This window comes from Plectropomus leopardus, chromosome 1, assembly GCF_026936395.1.
Source record: "Plectropomus leopardus strain MGB_pleo_1.0 chromosome 1, ASM2693639v1, whole genome shotgun sequence".
Taxonomy (NCBI): domain Eukaryota; kingdom Metazoa; phylum Chordata; class Actinopteri; order Perciformes; family Serranidae; genus Plectropomus; species Plectropomus leopardus.
The window spans coordinates 87,084-105,000 of NC_142176.1; the positions used below are offsets into that span (position 1 = coordinate 87,084).

General features: G+C 45.6%; 1 protein-coding gene across 11 annotated transcripts in view; it reads right to left on the bottom strand.

The window, feature by feature from the left end:
* vps13c (vacuolar protein sorting 13 homolog C) overlaps positions 1 to 17,917 on the bottom strand; it is a 91,845-nt gene that overhangs the window by 24,918 nt on the left and 49,010 nt on the right. For all 11 annotated transcript variants that reach the window (XM_088075431.1, XM_088070928.1, XM_088076588.1 and 8 more), the window contains 15 exons: positions 17,532 to 17,621; positions 17,101 to 17,256; positions 15,984 to 16,248; positions 15,029 to 15,189; positions 14,823 to 14,944; positions 13,502 to 13,799; positions 12,102 to 12,491; positions 11,727 to 11,831; positions 10,993 to 11,148; positions 7,663 to 7,788; positions 7,015 to 7,148; positions 6,784 to 6,910; positions 4,433 to 4,668; positions 4,086 to 4,230; positions 3,827 to 3,967 (listed from right to left, as the gene is read on the bottom strand). In XM_088075431.1, coding sequence (XP_087931557.1) covers positions 3,827 to 3,967; positions 4,086 to 4,230; positions 4,433 to 4,668; positions 6,784 to 6,910; positions 7,015 to 7,148; positions 7,663 to 7,788; positions 10,993 to 11,148; positions 11,727 to 11,831; positions 12,102 to 12,491; positions 13,502 to 13,799; positions 14,823 to 14,944; positions 15,029 to 15,189; positions 15,984 to 16,248; positions 17,101 to 17,256; positions 17,532 to 17,621 — 2,652 coding nt within the window. The remainder of the gene's footprint in view (positions 1 to 3,826; positions 3,968 to 4,085; positions 4,231 to 4,432; positions 4,669 to 6,783; positions 6,911 to 7,014; positions 7,149 to 7,662; positions 7,789 to 10,992; positions 11,149 to 11,726; positions 11,832 to 12,101; positions 12,492 to 13,501; positions 13,800 to 14,822; positions 14,945 to 15,028; positions 15,190 to 15,983; positions 16,249 to 17,100; positions 17,257 to 17,531; positions 17,622 to 17,917) is intronic.

Here is a 17,917-nt window from a genome sequence, read left to right on the forward strand (position 1 = left end):
AGGCTGAAGGCCGCGTGGCTGCGCACTGGTCGTGGCGGATGTGGAGCGGAATCTCGTTTTTTTGTCTCTCGACGCTGGCTGGATCCTATCGCCGTCTGCTTGGTCCAGGTGGCCGGCTCGGATGATGTGTTTCTACCCCGCGATTCCTGCCCTCCTTGCCCCCGACGGCGCGGAGTGGATCCTGGGAACCTGCGTCCTCTCCTTAGGGACCCACAGTCAGCTGCTCGCCCAGACCCGCCGGCTCCTGCCAGGTTTGGCCTGGTTAACGCAAGATCGCTTGCGAATAAAACATTCATCCTGAAGGATTTCTTCGCATCTCGAGAACTGGACTTCCTCTTTGTCACAGAGACCTGGCTGCATGCTGGTGAGTCCAGTGCCTTCACAGAACTTTTACCTGATGAGTGCTGCTATTTTAATTCTCCGCGGACATCTGGTTGAGGAGGAGGAATTGCGACTATTTTTAAAAACGATTTTAAATGTAAACTGACTTCCCCATCATCCGCCTTCACCAGTTTTGAATTAAGTTTGTTTGAGCTAGGTAGTTCTCACATAGTGAGAAACATAATTGTTTCTTTTAATCTTGTACAGTTTGTACTGGACCCGACACACGTTCGTGGTCACACGCTTGATCTTGTTTTATCATATGGTCTGCCTGTTTTTAACCTGGAGATCTTCTTCTCTGATCATATGCCTGTACTGTTTGAAGCTACTGTATGCGCCAACACAGTTAAACCTTGCGCTGCTGCTCGCACACGGCGGGTTATTAACTCTTCCACTGCTGCTCGCTTCTCAGCCGCTTTCAGTCAGAACTGCGTCACTCCCGACCCTGTGTGCGATGACACAGAGGCTCTTTGCTCTAAGTTTGTTGGCACCTGTCAAACTGCCATTGATGCTGCGGCTCCACTAAAGAGCAAGCAGCATAAAGTGATAACTGAGCCTTGGTTGAATGAAACAACCCGCACTGCCAGACGGGAATGTCGCAGAGCTGAGCGGAGGTGGAAAAGAGATAAACTGCAGGTATCTTTTCAAATGTTGAGGGATTGTTGGCGTTTTTACCAGTCCACTGTGAAAGAGGCTAAAAGATGTTTTTTCTCTGACATTATTGTCTCAAACTGTCACAAACCTCGCGTGTTGTTTAATGTGATAAACTCTGCTCTGAATGCTCCACAGACGGTGGGAATGGATTCCTCCCCTACTGTGTGTGAAAGCTTTCTGCACTTCTTCATTGCTAAAGTCACTTCTACCAGAGCACTTATTTCACCTCCTGATTACGACCCTTCAGTGCTGGTCCCCTGTTTTGCTGTTTTTGACTCATTTGAGCCTGTGTCTTTGTCTATCGTGCAAGAGACTGTGGATCATTTAAGCCTTCAGGCTCACCCAGTGACCCTGTTCCTCCTCGTTTATATAAGGAGGTGTTCCCCACTGTTGGTCCACATTTACACAGCATCATTAACAGCAGTCTGTCCTCTGGAGTGGTCCCTGTAAATTTTAAACACGCTTTTTTGCAACCCCTGATTAAAAAACCTGGACTGGATCCTGCTGTTATGGGTAATTTTAGGCCCATTTCTAAATTGTCCTTCCTCACCAAAATCTTAGAGAAGATCGTCTACTCTCAGCTCATGGACTTTTTAAGTGAACATAATGTTCTTGAGATCTTCCAATCTGGTTTTAAAAGTCTGCATAGCACAGAGTCGGCCCTTTTAAAAGTTTTTAATGACATTTTCTTAGCTACTGACTCTGGTCACTGTGTTATCCTGGTGCTCTTGGATCTAACTGCAGCATTCGATACAGTGGACCATGACATACTGATTGCTCGTCTGGAGCAGTGGGTGGGAATCAGTGGCACGGCTCTGGAATGGTTCAGGTCCTACCTGTCCCATCAGACATTCTGTGTTAGTCTTGGTGACTCTGTGTCCTCCACTGCTCCTCTCTCATGTGGGGTCCCACAGGGTTCGGTCCTGGGCCCTCTGTTATTTTCTTTATACCTCCTCCCACTTGGCTCCATCCTCAGAAAGCATGGTGTTGCTTTCCATTGTTATGCTGACGACAGTCAGATCTATTTCCCCCTCAAAAAGGCTGATTCATTCTCTCTTCAGCCTCTTTTAAATTGCCTGGATGACCTCAAGGCCTGGATGGCTCTAAACTTTCTGAGTTTTAATGAGAGAAAAACTGAAGTGTTGGTCTTTGGTGGCACTTTTCTGACCCCCCCAATTGATCTAGGTCCCTTGGCACAATACGCCAAACCCATCGTTAATGATCTGGGGATTATAGTGGACGCAGATCTTAAATTTGACAGCCAGATCAAAGCTGTGGTGAAATCAAGTTTCTTCCAGTTAAGGCAGCTGGCTAAAATAAAACCATTTGTTCACAGACAGCACTTTGAAACAGTGATCCACGCCTTTGTAACTAATAGACTGGATTACTGCAATGCTCTGTATTTGGGGGTTAGTGGGTCCTCCATTGCTCGTCTCCAGTTGGTGCAGAATGCCGCTGCACGTCTTTTAACAGGCACAAGAAAGTTTGATCACATTTCACCGATTTTAGCTTCACTTCACTGGCTGCCCATCCATTTTAGAATTCATTTTAAGATTCTTTTATTTGTTTTTAAATCTTTAAATGGTCTTGCCCCACCATACCTCTCTGAGCTTCTGCACCCCTATACACCCAGCCGGTCTCTCAGGTCAGCTGACCAGCTGCTCCTGAGGGTGCCCAAGACAAGGCTGAAGCTCAGAGGGGATCGAGCGTTTTTTGTTGCGGCTCCAAAACTTTGGAATGAGCTGCCGCTGCACATTAGACAGGCCTCCTCACTGTCTGATTTTAAAACCCTTCTTAAAAACCATCTGTTTTCTTTAGCTTTTAACATCACGTAGGGTTGTTGCTTCACATGTGCATAGATACGACGGGCAATACACTTTTAGACTATTTATTAATTATGTTTTATTGTTTATGCTGTTTTTAGTTCTATTATTTTATTGTCCTTTATTATTTTTATTATTTTTTATTTTTATTGTCTTTGTACAGCACCTTGGTCGACTCTGGTTGTTTTAAAAGTGCTTTATAAATAAATCTGATTGATTGATCTGATTGATTTATGAAGCGGATGTAGTGAATGATTGGGATCGTCTCTGCTTGATTGTTTAATGGTTTGTTTAGTTTCGTCTTTGATGTTACGTGTTATTAGGGTGCCATCCCAAAAGCTTTAGGTAGCTCACGTGGGGTGTCCCTTCACGTCTCTCTTATGTTGCACTGAACTCTCTTCTGTACCATTATGTTATTTTACTCGACAGGTGAAAATAAATGATGACGATGACGATGATGAGATAGACTCAATAAAAAAGCTTCTCAGAAACAGCTTCAGTTTAACACGAAGCAAAACTCCTTTCTAATGACCAATGGGGTGTCCAGGTGTGTTTCCAGGTGTACATTCAGGTGTGCGTTCAGGTGTGTTTTCAGGTGGGTTGAGGTAAGTGTTCAGGTGTGTTTTCACATGTCTGTTCAGGTGTGTTAATGTGTGTTGAGATGAGTGCTTCGGTGTGTGTTAAGGTTTTTGTTGAGGTGTGTGTTGAGCTGTATGTTGAGGTGTTTGCAGGTGTGTGTCACATGTGTCTTCTGGTGTGTGTCAGGTGTGTTAAGTTAAGTGTTCAGGTGTGTGTTCAGGTGTGTTGGAGGGGATTGTTCAAATGTGTGTTCAAATATGTTGAGGTAAGTGTTAAATTGTGTGTTCAGGTGTGTTGAGGCGAGTTTTCAGGTGTGTTCAGGTGTATGTCCACGTATGTGTTGAGTTGTGATCAGGCGTGTGTTCGGGTGTGTGTTCAGGTGTGTGTACCTGCAGCCAGTGCAGCTGGGCCCTCAGACTTCGTTGGTGCAGCGACTGTTTGAACTCCACCTGGATTCCAGACAGGAAGTTCCTCCTCACTGGGCAGGAAAACGGGTAACGCATCATCATGGTGGCTCCACTGAGGTTCACCTGAGGACCAGTGACATCACACAACCCAACTCAGGTCATTGGACAATAGATATGTGTGTGTGTGTGTGTGTGTGTGTGTGTGTGTGTGTGTGTGTGTGTGTGTGTCTTGACCTCTGACCTCTAGGTTTCCCTCCAGTTTGACCCAGCCGCCCTCGCTCTTCCCACTCAGCTGACTCTGGTACGTTTTCTCCAGCAGGTTGATGGTTTTCTGACTGAACGGCTTCCAGCGATTCTTTGGCTTCATCTCCCAAACCACACCTGAGCTGTAAGAGACACGCCTGAGCTGTAAGAGACACGCCTGAGCTGTAAGAGACACGCCTGAGCTGTAAGAGACACGCCTGAGCTGTAAGAGACACGCCTGAGCTGTAAGAGACACACCTGAGCTGTAAGAGACACACATATGCGTGATCTACCTAATTGTCATTTACCTGGTGACATATTTACCCGATCAGGTGACGTGTTTACCTGGTGATGCCAATGTAAGCGATCTCCTGCCGGTTGCCGTTATTGACCAGCGACAGTCCGAGGTTTTGCAGCGACACCTTCACTTCCTGTTGGAACTGTTCGAGGTCCTCGGCCTGCCGAGCCTTCGTCACCACGGCAACGTCTTCTGTGAACAGCAGCACCCGCTGGCGTCCGTCCAGGAAGGACACCCAGTGGACCTGAGACAGGCTGTCGTAGGAGAACTGACCCACCTCGTCCTGTAGACCAGACACGGACTGTAAGGTGAGAGCTGACCCTCCTGGTCTGTAGACCACACACAGACTGTCAGGTGAGAGCTGACCCTCCTGGTCTGTAGACCACACACAGACTGTCAGGTGAGAGCTGACCCTCCTGGTCCTGATAACTGTATGTTTTTGATCCTGTTTTAGTTTGATATGGGGACCCAACACCAGAAGCCCTGCATAGACTTGTTAGGACCCAAATGCTGGTCCTCATAAACCATTTAAATACGTTTTCACTGGTTTTACTGGTACTGCAGTGTGTAAACATTTTGAATTTGTAAAACTGTAAATTGATTTTAGGAAAGAAAAACAGAGAGCAAACAGGAAATCTGACGTAACTAATAAACCTAAAGGAACTCTCGTTAGCTTTCTTTTCTTCTACCGTCTTCAGTAAAAGGAGTTTGTTTTTGTAGGACAAAGAGGTTAAAAGTTTTGAGAATTTTTAAATTGACAAAGATCAAGACCTGACCCTCTGAAACATCAGACATGTCTTTGGTATGTGAAAGTATTTGTGTAAAGTTGGGATCAAACGGTTGTCTCTCCCACGTCTATCAGACATATTGACCCTCTGACAGTGTCAGTAGTCACTCATGGGGTTCCTCAGGGTTCTGTTCTGGTTCCTTTATATTTTAGTTTGGTTGAAAATGTCTTTATTAACTTCTTTGGGAACAGCAGAACAACCTGAACGCTTTCACCAGTCAAAAGTGGGTTCAGTTTTAATAGATGTTGTGTTTGGATGTTTTTGCTCACTCTAAGGCCCCTCCCCTCATTATGCCCTCGTTTCCATGTGCCCCCCACCTTTCAGACCTACAGGGGTACTGAAGTCCCCTCTATAATGGAACAAGACCCTGCTGCTGCACGTGTTTGAACAGGAACCAAGAAAAGGGATCATATTTCTCCTGTTTTAGCCTCTCTGCACTGGCTCCCTGTGAAATCCAGAACTGAGTTTAAAATCCTCGTCCTTACTTACAAAGCTCTAAATGTTCAGGCTCCATCCTATCTGTCACAGCTCATAGTTCCTTACCAACCCTCAAGATCACTGTGCTCTGAAAATGCAGGGTTACTTTTGGTTCCCAAAGTCTCCAAAAGCAGGATGGGAGTCAGAGCCTTCAGCTACCACGCTCCTCTATAATGGAAACATCTTCCAGTTTGGGTCAGGGAGGCAGACACCGTTTCAACTTTTAAGGGTAGACTTAAGACCTTCCTCTTTGATAAAGCTTATAATCAGGGCTGGCTCAGGCTGCCTGGACCAGCCCATAGTTAGACTGACATAGGTTTAATCTGCTGGAGGACTTCCTCCAGTTGAGCTCCTTTTTCCTTCTCTTGCTTCGTCCATCTGCAAACGCTCATGTCTGTTTAGCTTCTTTCTTCCTCTTTTTTCCGTTTCAGGGGTTCTTTTTCGGGAGTTTTTCCTCGGGTGATGTGAGGGTCTGAGGGCAGAGGGATGTCGTACACTGTAAAGCCCTCTGAGGCAAACCATGTTTTGTGAAAATGGGCTATATAAATAAAACTGACTTGACTTGACTTAAACTTTCTCTCTTTTTTGTCATTATTATAATTTAATTGTTATTTACGACACTGAGTGCACGTCTGTCCATCCTGAAGAGGGATACTGTGTTTTGTGATAAATGGCTTTATAAATAAAACTGAATTGAATTGAATTGTCCCCAGTAGTCGTTGATGCTGGCATTTATGTAAACAGATGTGACGAGTGTTGCTGCATATGTCGAACACGTTGTCCTCTGTTCTAATTTCTTTTAATGTGCGACAGGCGGCTGTCATCAACACACTCGTGATTTGTTCACAACTTTTGTTTCATTAACGAGTCATCCGATAAAAAACGACCTGTGCGTCATTATCAGGCCACTGGTGTCACTCTGTAGGCTAACGTTTGCACCCCGCTTGTCTGCACTCATTAAAGGAGCGCTAACAAGCGCTGCAACTTCACTGCTGGACTTCAGTGATGCCATTTCTGGCGTCACATGACATCAGATGGGGTGAATGTGACATGAAAACCTGTCAGAATTCAGGACAGTTGAACATTTCTTTGTGATGTGAGTAAAGGACAGGATTATCTCTGCAGAGTCAGACCTTCAGCAGGTCCAGCTCTCCATTATGCTCCATGCAGCTCCAGCTGAGCGTTCGCACGCCTGCCGGGTCATCCCACGCAAACCGCCGAGCCTCGCCGGGTTTTAGCTGGTGCATCGTTGTCGAGCCGCTGAGCAAGAGAGACGGTCGTTAATGATTTCCAAATAAACCGCCATAAACCTGTGATTGTGTTACTGTGTTCCTGAGTGTGTGTGTGTGTGTGTGTGTGCTGACCTCTGGCTGTAGCTGATGGTCACCCACGGCGTGTGGTTGAGCAGCAGGGCCGGAGCTGCTCCATCATAATAATCACTGAAGCTGATGACGGTCGACAAGTCGGTGATGTTGACCTCCACGATGATCCCGCCACACTGAAAACACACACACACACACACACACACACACACACACACACACACACACATACACGCACACAAACACACACTCAGGAACACACGTCCAAAAACAGCGTTGCGGTAAAATCTGCTGCTGTGATTAGTTCAGCAGAAACACTGTACAAAATATTCGGAAAAAGACAACATTCCCTCTGAGCTGTTTCCATGTCTGAACAGCTGCAGCCGCTCGTCATGTTGCTTCTTTGCATCAGCATGGGTTCCTTTTGGTGGTTTGTTGCAAACTGCAGTAAAAACCAGCTGAGACGAATATTCAGAATGTGCTGCAGACACGTCCAAAGACGGCTCCTCAAACCTAAATCATCCCGACAAATTCAGCATGTCCTCATGGGAAAGTGCTGAATTTGGAAAATGGCCTGATTTTGAGTATTGAATCAGAGTCTGCTGTTTATATGACCGTCATCAAATTCAGATTATTGTCATTTTTGGAAAACAGGCTGTTATTGGTGTGCATGTGAGTGCAGCAACTGACCATGTCCAGGCTCAGCAGGGTGCCGTTGTCCTGATGGTTAAAGAAGAAGAACTTGGAGGTGGATTCAGACCCAACCACACGGACACACAACTTCCCCGAACTGTTCTCAGGCCACAAGGGGAGGCACTGCAACACAAAAACAATAACTTTATACTAACACAACAACAACAAATTTATAACAACAACAACAAATTTATAACAACAACAACAACAACAACTACAAATTTATAACAACAACAACAACAACAACAACTGTACAACAACAGAAGATTGAGTTAAAAACAACAGAAGTACATCTATATAACGCCGGCTGTGGTCAGAAACAGAGTCTGCAGCACTTGGTGGACAAACTCGTTGACTTGTTGAGCGGTTGACTGGTTAACTTGTTGAGTGGTTGACTGGTTAACTCGTTGAGCAGTTGACTCATTAACTCGTTGAGTGGTTGACTGGTTAACTCATTTAGTGGTTTACTCATTAACTCGTTGAGCGGTTGACTCATTAACTCGAGTGGTTGACTGGTTAACTCGTTGAGCGGTTGACTCATTAACTCATTGAGCGGTTGACTCGTTAACTCGACTGATTGAGTCATTGACTCATTAACTCGAGTGGTTGACTGGTTAACTCATTCAGCGGTTGACTGGTAAACTCGTTGAGTGGCTGACTGGTTAACACGTTGAGCAGTTGACTGGTTAACTCATTGACTGGTTGAGTCATTGACTGGTTAACTCGAGCGGTTGACTGGTTAACTCGTTGAACGGTTGACTCATTAAGTCATTGAACGGTTGACTGGTTAACTCGAGCGGTTGACTCGTTAACTCGTTGACCGGTTGACTCGTTAACTCGTGTGGTTGACTGGTTAACTCGTTGAGTCATTGACTCATTAACTCGTTGACTGGTTGAGTCATTGACTGGTTAACTCGTTGAGCGGTTGACTGGTTAACTCGTTGAGCGGTTGACTGGTTAACTCGTTGACTGGTTGAGTCATTGACTGGTTAACTTGTTGAGCGGTTGACTCGTTAACTCGTGTGGTTGACTGGTTAACTCGTTGAGTCATTGACTCATTAACTCATTGAGTCATTGACTCATTAACTCGTTGAGCGGTTGACTAGTTAACTTGTTGACTGGTTGAGTCATTGACTGGTTAACTCGTTCAGCGGTTGACTGGTTAACTCGTTGAGCGGTTGACCGGTTTAACTCGTTGAGCGGTTGACTGGTGAACTCGTTGAGTCATTGACTCATTAACTCGTTGAACGGTTGACTGGTTAACTTGTTGAGCGGTTGACTGGTTAACTCGTTGACTGGTTGAGTCATTGACTGGTTAACTCGTTGAGCGGTTGACTGGTTAACTCGTTGAGTCACTGACTCATTAACTCGTTGAGTGGTTGACTGGTTAACTCGAGCGGTTGACTGTTAACTCGAGTCATTGACTGGTTAACTCGTTGAGCGGTTGACTGGTTAACTCGCTGACTGGTTGAGTCATTGGTTAACTCGTTGAGCGGTTGACTGGTTAACTCGTTGACTGGTTGAGTCATTGACTGGTTAACTCGTTGAGTCATTGACTCATTAACTCGTTGAGCGGTTGACTGGTTAACTCGTTGACTGGTTAACTCGTTGACTGGTTGACTGGTTAACTCGTTGACTGGTTGAGTCATTGACTGGTTAACTCGTTGAGCGGTTGACTGGTTAACTCGTTGACTGGTTGAGTCATTGACTGGTTAACTCGTTGAGCGGTTGACTGGTTAACTCGTTGAGTCACTGACTCATTAACTCGTTGAGCGGTTGACTGGTTAACTCGTTGACTGGTTGAGTCATTGACTGGTTAACTCGTTGAGCGGTTGACTGGTTAACTCGTTGACTGGTTGAGTCATTGACTGGTTAACTTGTTGAGCGGTTGACTGGTTAACTCGTTGACTGGTTGAGTCATTGACTGGTTAACTCGTTGAGCGGTTGACTGGTTAACTCGTTGACTGGTTAACTCGTTGAGTCATTGACTGGTTAACTCGTTGTGCGGTTGACTGGTTAACTCGTTGACTGGTTGAGTCATTGACTGGTTAACTCGTTGAGCGGTTGACTGGTTAACTCGTTGACTGGTTGAGTCATTGACTGGTTAACTCGTTGAGCGGTTGACTGGTTAACTCGTTGAGTCACTGACTCATTAACTCGAGTGGTTGACTGGTTAACTCGAGCAGTTGACTGTTAACTCGAGTCATTGACTGGTTAACTCGTTGAGCGGTTGACTGGTTAACTCGTTGACTGGTTGAGTCATTGACTGGTTAACTCGTTGAGCGGTTGACTGGTTAACTCGTTGACTGGTTGAGTCATTGACTGGTTAACTCGTTGAGCGGTTGACTGGTTAACTCGTTGAGTGATTGACTCATTAACTCGTTGACTGGTTGAGTCATTGACTGGTTAACTCGTTGAGCGGTTGACTGGTTAACTCGTTGAGCGGTTGACTGGTTAACTCGTTGACTGGTTGAGTCATTGACTGGTTAACTCGTTGAGCGGTTGACTGGTTAACTCGTTGACTGGTTGAGTCATTGACTGGTTAACTCGTTGAGCGGTTGACTGGTTAACTCGACTGGTTGAGTCATTGACTGGTTAACTCGTTGAGCGGTTGACTGGTTAACTCGTTGACTGGTTGAGTCATTGACTGGTTAACTCGTTGAGCGGTTGACTGGTTAACTCGTTGACTGGTTGAGTCATTGACTGGTTAACTCGTTGAGCGGTTGACTGGTTAACTCGTTGAGTCATTGACTCATTAACTCGTTGAGCGGTTGACTGGTTAACTCGTTGAGCGGTTGACTGTTAACTCGAGTCATTGACTGGTTAACTCGTTGAGCGGTTGACTGGTTAACTCGTTGACTGGTTGAGTCATTGACTGGTTAACTTGTTGAGCGGTTGACTGGTTAACTCGTTGACTGGTTGAGTCATTGACTGGTTAACTCGTTGACTGGTTGAGTCATTGACTGGTTAACTCGTTGAGCGGTTGACTGGTTAACTCGAGTCATTGACTGGTTAACTCGTTGAGCGTTTGACTGGTTAACTCGTTGACTGGTTGAGTCATTGACTGGTTAACTCGTTGAGCGGTTGACTGGTTAACTCGTTGAGTGATTGACTCATCAACTCGTTGAGCAGTTGACTGGTTAACTCGTTGACTGGTTGAGTCATTGACTGGTTAACTCGTTGAGTGTTTGACTGGTTAACTCGTTGACTGGTTGAGTCATTGACTGGTTAACTCGTTGAGCGGTTGACTGGTTAACTCGTTGACTGGTTGAGTCATTGACTGGTTAACTCGTTGAGCGGTGCTGGCTGTGTTTGGGACCGCATCACCTCGGTGGAGGAGACGTAGTGCCACTTGGTGGAGGTCTGGCTGACGACCTCTCCGACCTCCAGCTCATACGAAGACTTGTTGACGAGCATGTAGAACGGACTCATGGTGACGATCCTGGTCAGGTTAAAACTGCTCATCTGGATGCTGACGCCCACCTGGAACCACAGACAGCAAGAACTGAGAGCACGGTGACACCTTCAAGAGTCAAACTGGTTTCATCGGCCACTCTGGTCACTAATTTACTTTGTAATCAATCATTTGTTTGGTTCATAAACGGTGAAGAAACGAAAAGAATACTTCTGAAAGATGAATGCGAAGATATCCAGCATCACAGAGCGATGAAACCAGTCAATGTTCACATTTGTGTTAAAAAAAAAACTAGTCAAAGTGCTGATTGAGTTGCCAATGAACTGATTAGTGGCGTCCGCTCTGAATCTGGTCCTCTGATCTGATTCAGGACGTTTTCACAGCGTCTTCATTGAAAACTGTCGGTGACTGTGAAGACTGTGTGATACGATCGAAACCTCCACAAAGACAGCAAGTGAACATTGAGTTTAGATTTTTTAAAATCTAATTTAACGATATTTCAAAATGAATCTAATCTCACGAGCGTCTTTAATTTGGGCTCTAAAAGAAAATTGTTTTGTTATAAATTCAGGGAGCCGAGGAGCAGATCTGAGTCCCCGTTTAATCAAAATGATCAAAATGTTTGTACTGAATGGTTTTCAGTTACCAGGAAGTCCATGTTGTTGGCGGGACAGCGAACACAGCCGTAACTTCCCACAGTGTCCAGAGAGAAAGCGTCAGACCAAGAGCTGGTGGAGACGCACAGCTGCAGCTGCAACAGACAGCAAGACGCAAGACTCAAGTCCAACCAAAAAACGTACTGCATCGCTTCACAACATCTCTGCATCCACAAAATGTGTTTGATATGTTTTAACTTATCAAGTTACAGCTTTAACTTAAGAGCAGTGATACTCAACCACAGCCCGCTCTAAAATCCTAGAAATGTCCCAAAATCATAGAGGTGTCCTAAAATCCTAAAAATGTCCCAAAATCCTAGAAATGTCCTGAAATCTGGGACTCTGGCCACAGGTGTTTGTCTCACCTTGCTTTTACTGAAGAGGTTTTTCTTCCTGAAGGAGAACAGGATGATGTCTCGGAAGTCGGCGGGGTGTTTGACACTGACGTCCTCGGCTCTGTACTGCAGCACTCGAGACGTCTTGTTGATGATCCAGTACGGGCTGAACAGCGACAGCAGCAAGCGGCTCGCCACCTTCTTCACGTGAACGGTCACGTCCACTGTCATGTTGGTGTCGCAGTCGCAGGTCAGACACACAGCCAAGAACTCGGGCATTTCCTGTTCAATTCGAACGTGTCCATGCCAGTCGCGGCCCTGATACCTCATCAACACCAGGGACATGATCTCTCCGGAGACACGGGCGTTCAGCAGGTCAGACGTGCTGCCCTCCTTCAGCTCGTAGGAGTCTGCCGAGCTCTGAAAGACCAGATGACAACACGATACATCATCTGAAGGTCTCTGACTCTGAAGAACTCTGACTCTGAAGGTCTCTGACTCTTAATGTTCTGACTCCCAAGGTCTCTGACTCTGAAGGTCTCTGACTCTTAATGTTCTGACTCTGAAGGTCTCTGACTCTGACGGTCTCTGACTCTGATGGTCTCTGACTGAAGGTTTCTGATTCTTACTGTTCTGACTCTGAGGGTCTCTGACTCTGAAGGTCTCTGACTCTGAGGGTCTCTGACTCTGACGGTCTCTGACGGTCTCTGACTCTGAAGGTCTCTGACTGAAGGTTTCTGACTCTTACGGTCTATGACTCTGAAGGTCTCTGACTGAAGGTTTCTGACTCTTAATGTTCTGACTCTGAAGGTCTCTGACTGAAGGTTTCTGACTCTTAGTGTTCTGACTCTGAAGGTCTCTGACTCTGACGGTCTCTGACTCTGAAGGTCTCTGACTGAAGGTTTCTGACTCTTAATGTTCTGACTCTGAAGGTCTCTGACTGAAGGTTTCTGACTCTTAGTGTTCTGACTCTGAAGGTTTCTGACTCTGACGGTCTCTGACTCTGAAGGTCTCTGACTGAAGGTTTCTGACTCTTAATGTTCTGACTCTGAAGGTCTCTGACTCTGAAGGTCTCTGACTCTGAAGGTCTCTGACTCTGAAGGTCTCTGACTGAAGGTTTCTGACTCTGAAGGTCTCTGACTCTGAAGGTCTCTGACTCTGATGGTCTCTGACTCTGAAGGTCTCTGACTCTGAAGGTCTCTGACTCTGATGGTCTCTGACTCTGAAGTTTTTATGACTCTGAAGGTCTCTGACTCTGAAGGTCTCTGACTGAAGGTTTCTGACTCTTAGTGTTCTGACTCTGACGATCTCTGACTCTGACGGTCTCTGACTCCGAAGGTCTCTGACTCTGAAGGTCTAACCTAACCCTAACCCAGTTTGATATTTTAATCATCTTAAATCTAAATCCTGTCTGTGATTGCTGGTTGTACCTCCATCATGTAGCGGACGGTGTAGGGCAGCAGGTTGCGCAGTGTGGCCAGTGGGTGGAGGTGGATGATGTAGGCGGGGTCCCAGTCCTCCTCTCCGTGGTTGGCGATGTGCCGCAGGTCGTCAGGGACAGCGAGCACGCTGACCGTCAGCGGGAGGAGGCTGCTGTCGGCTGCGGGACACTGCAGCACCGAGCGCACCTCAGAGCTGCGGTGCACCTGCTCCTTCCACGCCACGCAGGTGGACGACGGCTCATACTGTCCGTCCAGAGGACCCGCCGGACGCAGGAACAGCTGACACCTGGAGAGGACGGGGTTAAACTACACTGTCAACAGGAAGGACAAAGACCTGCGGCGACCTCTCTGCAGTATCTGTCCTGCCTGAACTGAAGAGGAGCAGCAAGTTTCTGCAGACGGAGAGTGAACTCCTTCAGACGCTCCGTTTGGCTCCTGCAGCTTCAAGCAGGTTAGATTTCTGACTGTTTAACCCTTTTAGTACCGCTAGGAGTGAAATTTAAAACCAGGATAATTTTACCAAAAAGTGTTTATTACAACGTAAAACACATTTTGTCGAGTGAAAAAGTGAGATTATCTATTTAGATTATCTCAAGTGTTGGGAAAAAAACTATTTAGAGTGGAACACAACGAACATTTTAAATTATCATGAAAGATCTATTTGGTTTACCAACAAAGGCAGAAGGCAGGGAAATATCTGGCTGCTGCTGGCTGATATATATATATATATATATATATATATATATATATAGAGATATATATATATATATATTTTTTTTTTTTTTGCTCTGCATTTGGTATCCAACGCTTGGATTTCCATCTTGACGAATTTAAGAAGAGGACTTTATTCCACAAAACATAGATGTTGCAAAATATTTTGAGATTTTACCATGTAATGTCAGAAAAAAAATCATAAAATCCTACTTCCCATGTCTGAGCATTTTTTAAGACTTTTAAATCTAAATCCTTTTATTACAAATTAAGTCCTTATTTTTAGATTGATGAATTCAATGCTCTCTAAGACTTTTTAAGGATCTGCAGGAACCCTGACCACATCTGAACAACCATGACGACTCCTGAGGATTTAAAAACAATGGCAGCTTTTAAAACATCATCCTGTTACTGTTTGTGCTGAGAATTAAAGAGCCTGTTTGCGCAGAGATGTCTGCTGAGGGTTTGATGGTTCCTTTTTTCTGCTGCAGAAGAAAACGGCCATGAATCCGTGAAACAGTAAAGACTGAATTATCTCCACTTCAGCGCCGGTGCTGAATGTTGGTTGAGCAGCTGAGCGAAGACTGCAACGACCTACCTGTATGTTTCCAGGGTGACGTGAAACTCGGTTTCGGGCTCGGCCTGTCCCACGCTCTGCAGGCTGCGGGACGTCGGACAGTACTTCAGGATTGTGAACGGCACCGAGAAGTGATTCCTGATCTGAAAACACAAACAAAGACTCGTGAGTGAAGCCTTCCTGCTGATGGTTCTATAACGTGTCAGGAGGTTTCCGGTGAGTCGGACCTGCAGTGGCGAGCGGACGGTGATGACCTTGTTGCCCTCGGCGGCGTCGATCTGCAGCAGCACAGAAACTGCCTCCTGCAGCATCGGACCACGTATGTTGTAGAGCCGGCGACCCGGTTTGTCCACAGCGATGCTGGAGATCTCGCTGTACCCGGAGGGAACTGCCAAGAAACACATCAGACATCATGTTTTTTCACACGTGGTCAGTTTGACTTTAATGGATTTACGGCTGTTTCCTTTTAATCATCCGTCGACGGGCAGATGACCTCCAGCGAGCTGGCCGACCATCAGGAGCGCCAAGTCTTTCTCTGAGACACGTTAACATGTAGACAGGAGAAGCCAGGGAATCAAACCACCAACCCATCTCTGCCCCCTGAGGGCTCTCACACACGTTCATGGACAACATTTCAAAACTTTCCATGACTTTTTAAGGACCCAATATTTTTTTCCTTGGCCCACTCGCACGGTGTTTTCAAACATATAGGATTCAAACTATGTTCAAACATAATTTCAGCTTCCCACGTGATTCTGGCTGAGATCAGCGGTGAAACTTTGGTGATTTTTAAAGAAAATATGCATTCCAATCCTTCACATACATATATATGTATGTATATATATATATCACCTGTCTTCTCCAGTTTTGTGAGCCACAGCTGCCTGAAAGGGATTAGGGTAACCGTAACCCTAACACATTGACAACACCTTTAACCTGTCGCTGCTCTCACTCTGATTGGCTGATAAGACAGTAATTCAGCTGCGATGTTTGCTGAAGTCTGAGTCTACCTCCGAACAAAACCTCGCTCTCTAAAGGTGCTGCCAAGCTGGACTCTCTGTGACAGACCCTGAGGCCTGAGACGTTTGGACTGGACAAGTGAGTGTTTTGTGTTGCCGTGACTGTGGGTGTGAATGCTGAAGCAGCACAATGAGAGGTGTACTGAGAGTGCGGCGCTCTGACCGATGGTGAGATTGAACAGGGAGCTCTCCTGCCGCTGCAGCGCCGACAGTTTGCCTCGTGACGACGGTTCGAAAATGGAGTGCTCCAGGTCCATGCTCTGGTCCACTGCCAGCTCGTGGAGTTTCCCCTGACCTGGCGACCCCAGCAGCCTCAAGTTGGCGCTGTGCTGTACGATGAGAGGGATCCCCAGACAGTTCCTGATGGTGAAGGGGGCCTTCTCCTTCAGAGACGAGTCAAAGGTGGAGGCTGTGCCCTCCGTGAACGCCTGATCAATACACAGCAACCACACGTCAGCAGCTGTTACCTCCTTTATACAGACTTATAGTTATACATGTTATTATCACCTCAGTGTGGTTATAGATGTTATTATCACCTCAGTGTGGTTATACATGTTATCACCACCTCAGTGTGGTTATACATGTTATTATCACCTAAGTGTGGTTATACATGTTATTATCACCTTATAAACTTAAAGATACCTTAAAAAAATAAATCATGAAATAAAAAAAATGTTTTTATTACCTTGGTATAGTCATAGCTGTTATTATCACCTCAGTGTGGTTATACTTGTTATTATTACCTCAGTGTGGTTATAGATGTTATTATCACTGCAGTGTGGTTACAGATGTTATTATCACCTCAGTGTGGTTATACTTATTATTATTACCTCAGTATGGCTATAGATGTTATTATCACCTCAGTGTGGTTATACTTGTTATTATTACCTCAGTGTGGTTATACTTGTTATTATTACCTCAGTATGGTTATAGATGTTATTATCACCTCAGTGTGGTTATAGATGTCATTATCACCTCAGTGTGGTTATACTTGTTATTATTACCTCAGTATGGTTATAGATGTTATTATTACCTCAGTGTGGTTATAGATGTTATTATCACTTCAGTGTGGTTATACTTGTTATTATTACCTCAGTGTGGTTATAGATGTTATTATTACCTCAGTGTGGTTATAGATGTTATTATCACCTCAGTGTGGTTATAGATGTTATTATCACCTCAGTGTGGTTATAGATGGTATTATCACCTCAGTGTGGTTACAGATGGTATTATTACCTTATAAACCTTAAAATACCTTGTAATATGAATGTTTTTATTACCTTGGCGAGGTGGTTAAAGACGTTGAGGCTGCACTGGGACACGGTGATGTTCATAGTGTCTTTGGAGCAGATGCTGATGGCTGTTTGAGGTTCAGGTAGAATGACAAAGTCGTCTCCGTGGACAGGACTCTTGTCCTGGACCGGGTTGTTCTTTATCTGCAGGGACGAGGACAGGGACAGACCGCTCATCAATCGTTCTGAACGTTTCTGATCAAACTAACTGAATGTAATCATCAGCTGCTGATGCAGAGACTAGATCTAATATTAAAGTCGTCCTTCACAGTGGGCGAGAGTTTGATCCACCTGCTGCTTTAGTGTGGACTTTAGTAAAGACATGGGTCGTCGACCGGGTGTCCTCCAGATGTCCCCAGCTGTCCTGCCAGGAGCTGTGATTTTTGGTTTGTGTGTCCTGTGGAAATAAACAGATTTACCTCCAGCTCCAGGTTCCACCTGCGTCTGCCGGCATCGACTCGTTCGATCAGAGGCTCCCACACGGCGTGGACCTCATTAAAGTAGTTCACCTGCAGACACACATCACGGGTCACCCTCATACATCATACATGATGGTAACATGTTGATTCTTCAGGGAACCACAGCAGCTGCAGGGACGCCTCATTGCTCATCGCTGGACGTCCACTAATCACATGATCAAGGGTTGATTTTTATGGACAAGGATCAGGTGTGAAGGACGGGTTCAGGTGTGAAGGACAGGTTCAGGTGTGAAGGACAGGTTCAGGTGTGAAGGACAGGGTCAGGTGTGAAGGGCGGGTTCAGGTATGAAGGACAGGTTCAGGTGAAGGACAGGTTCAGGTGTGAA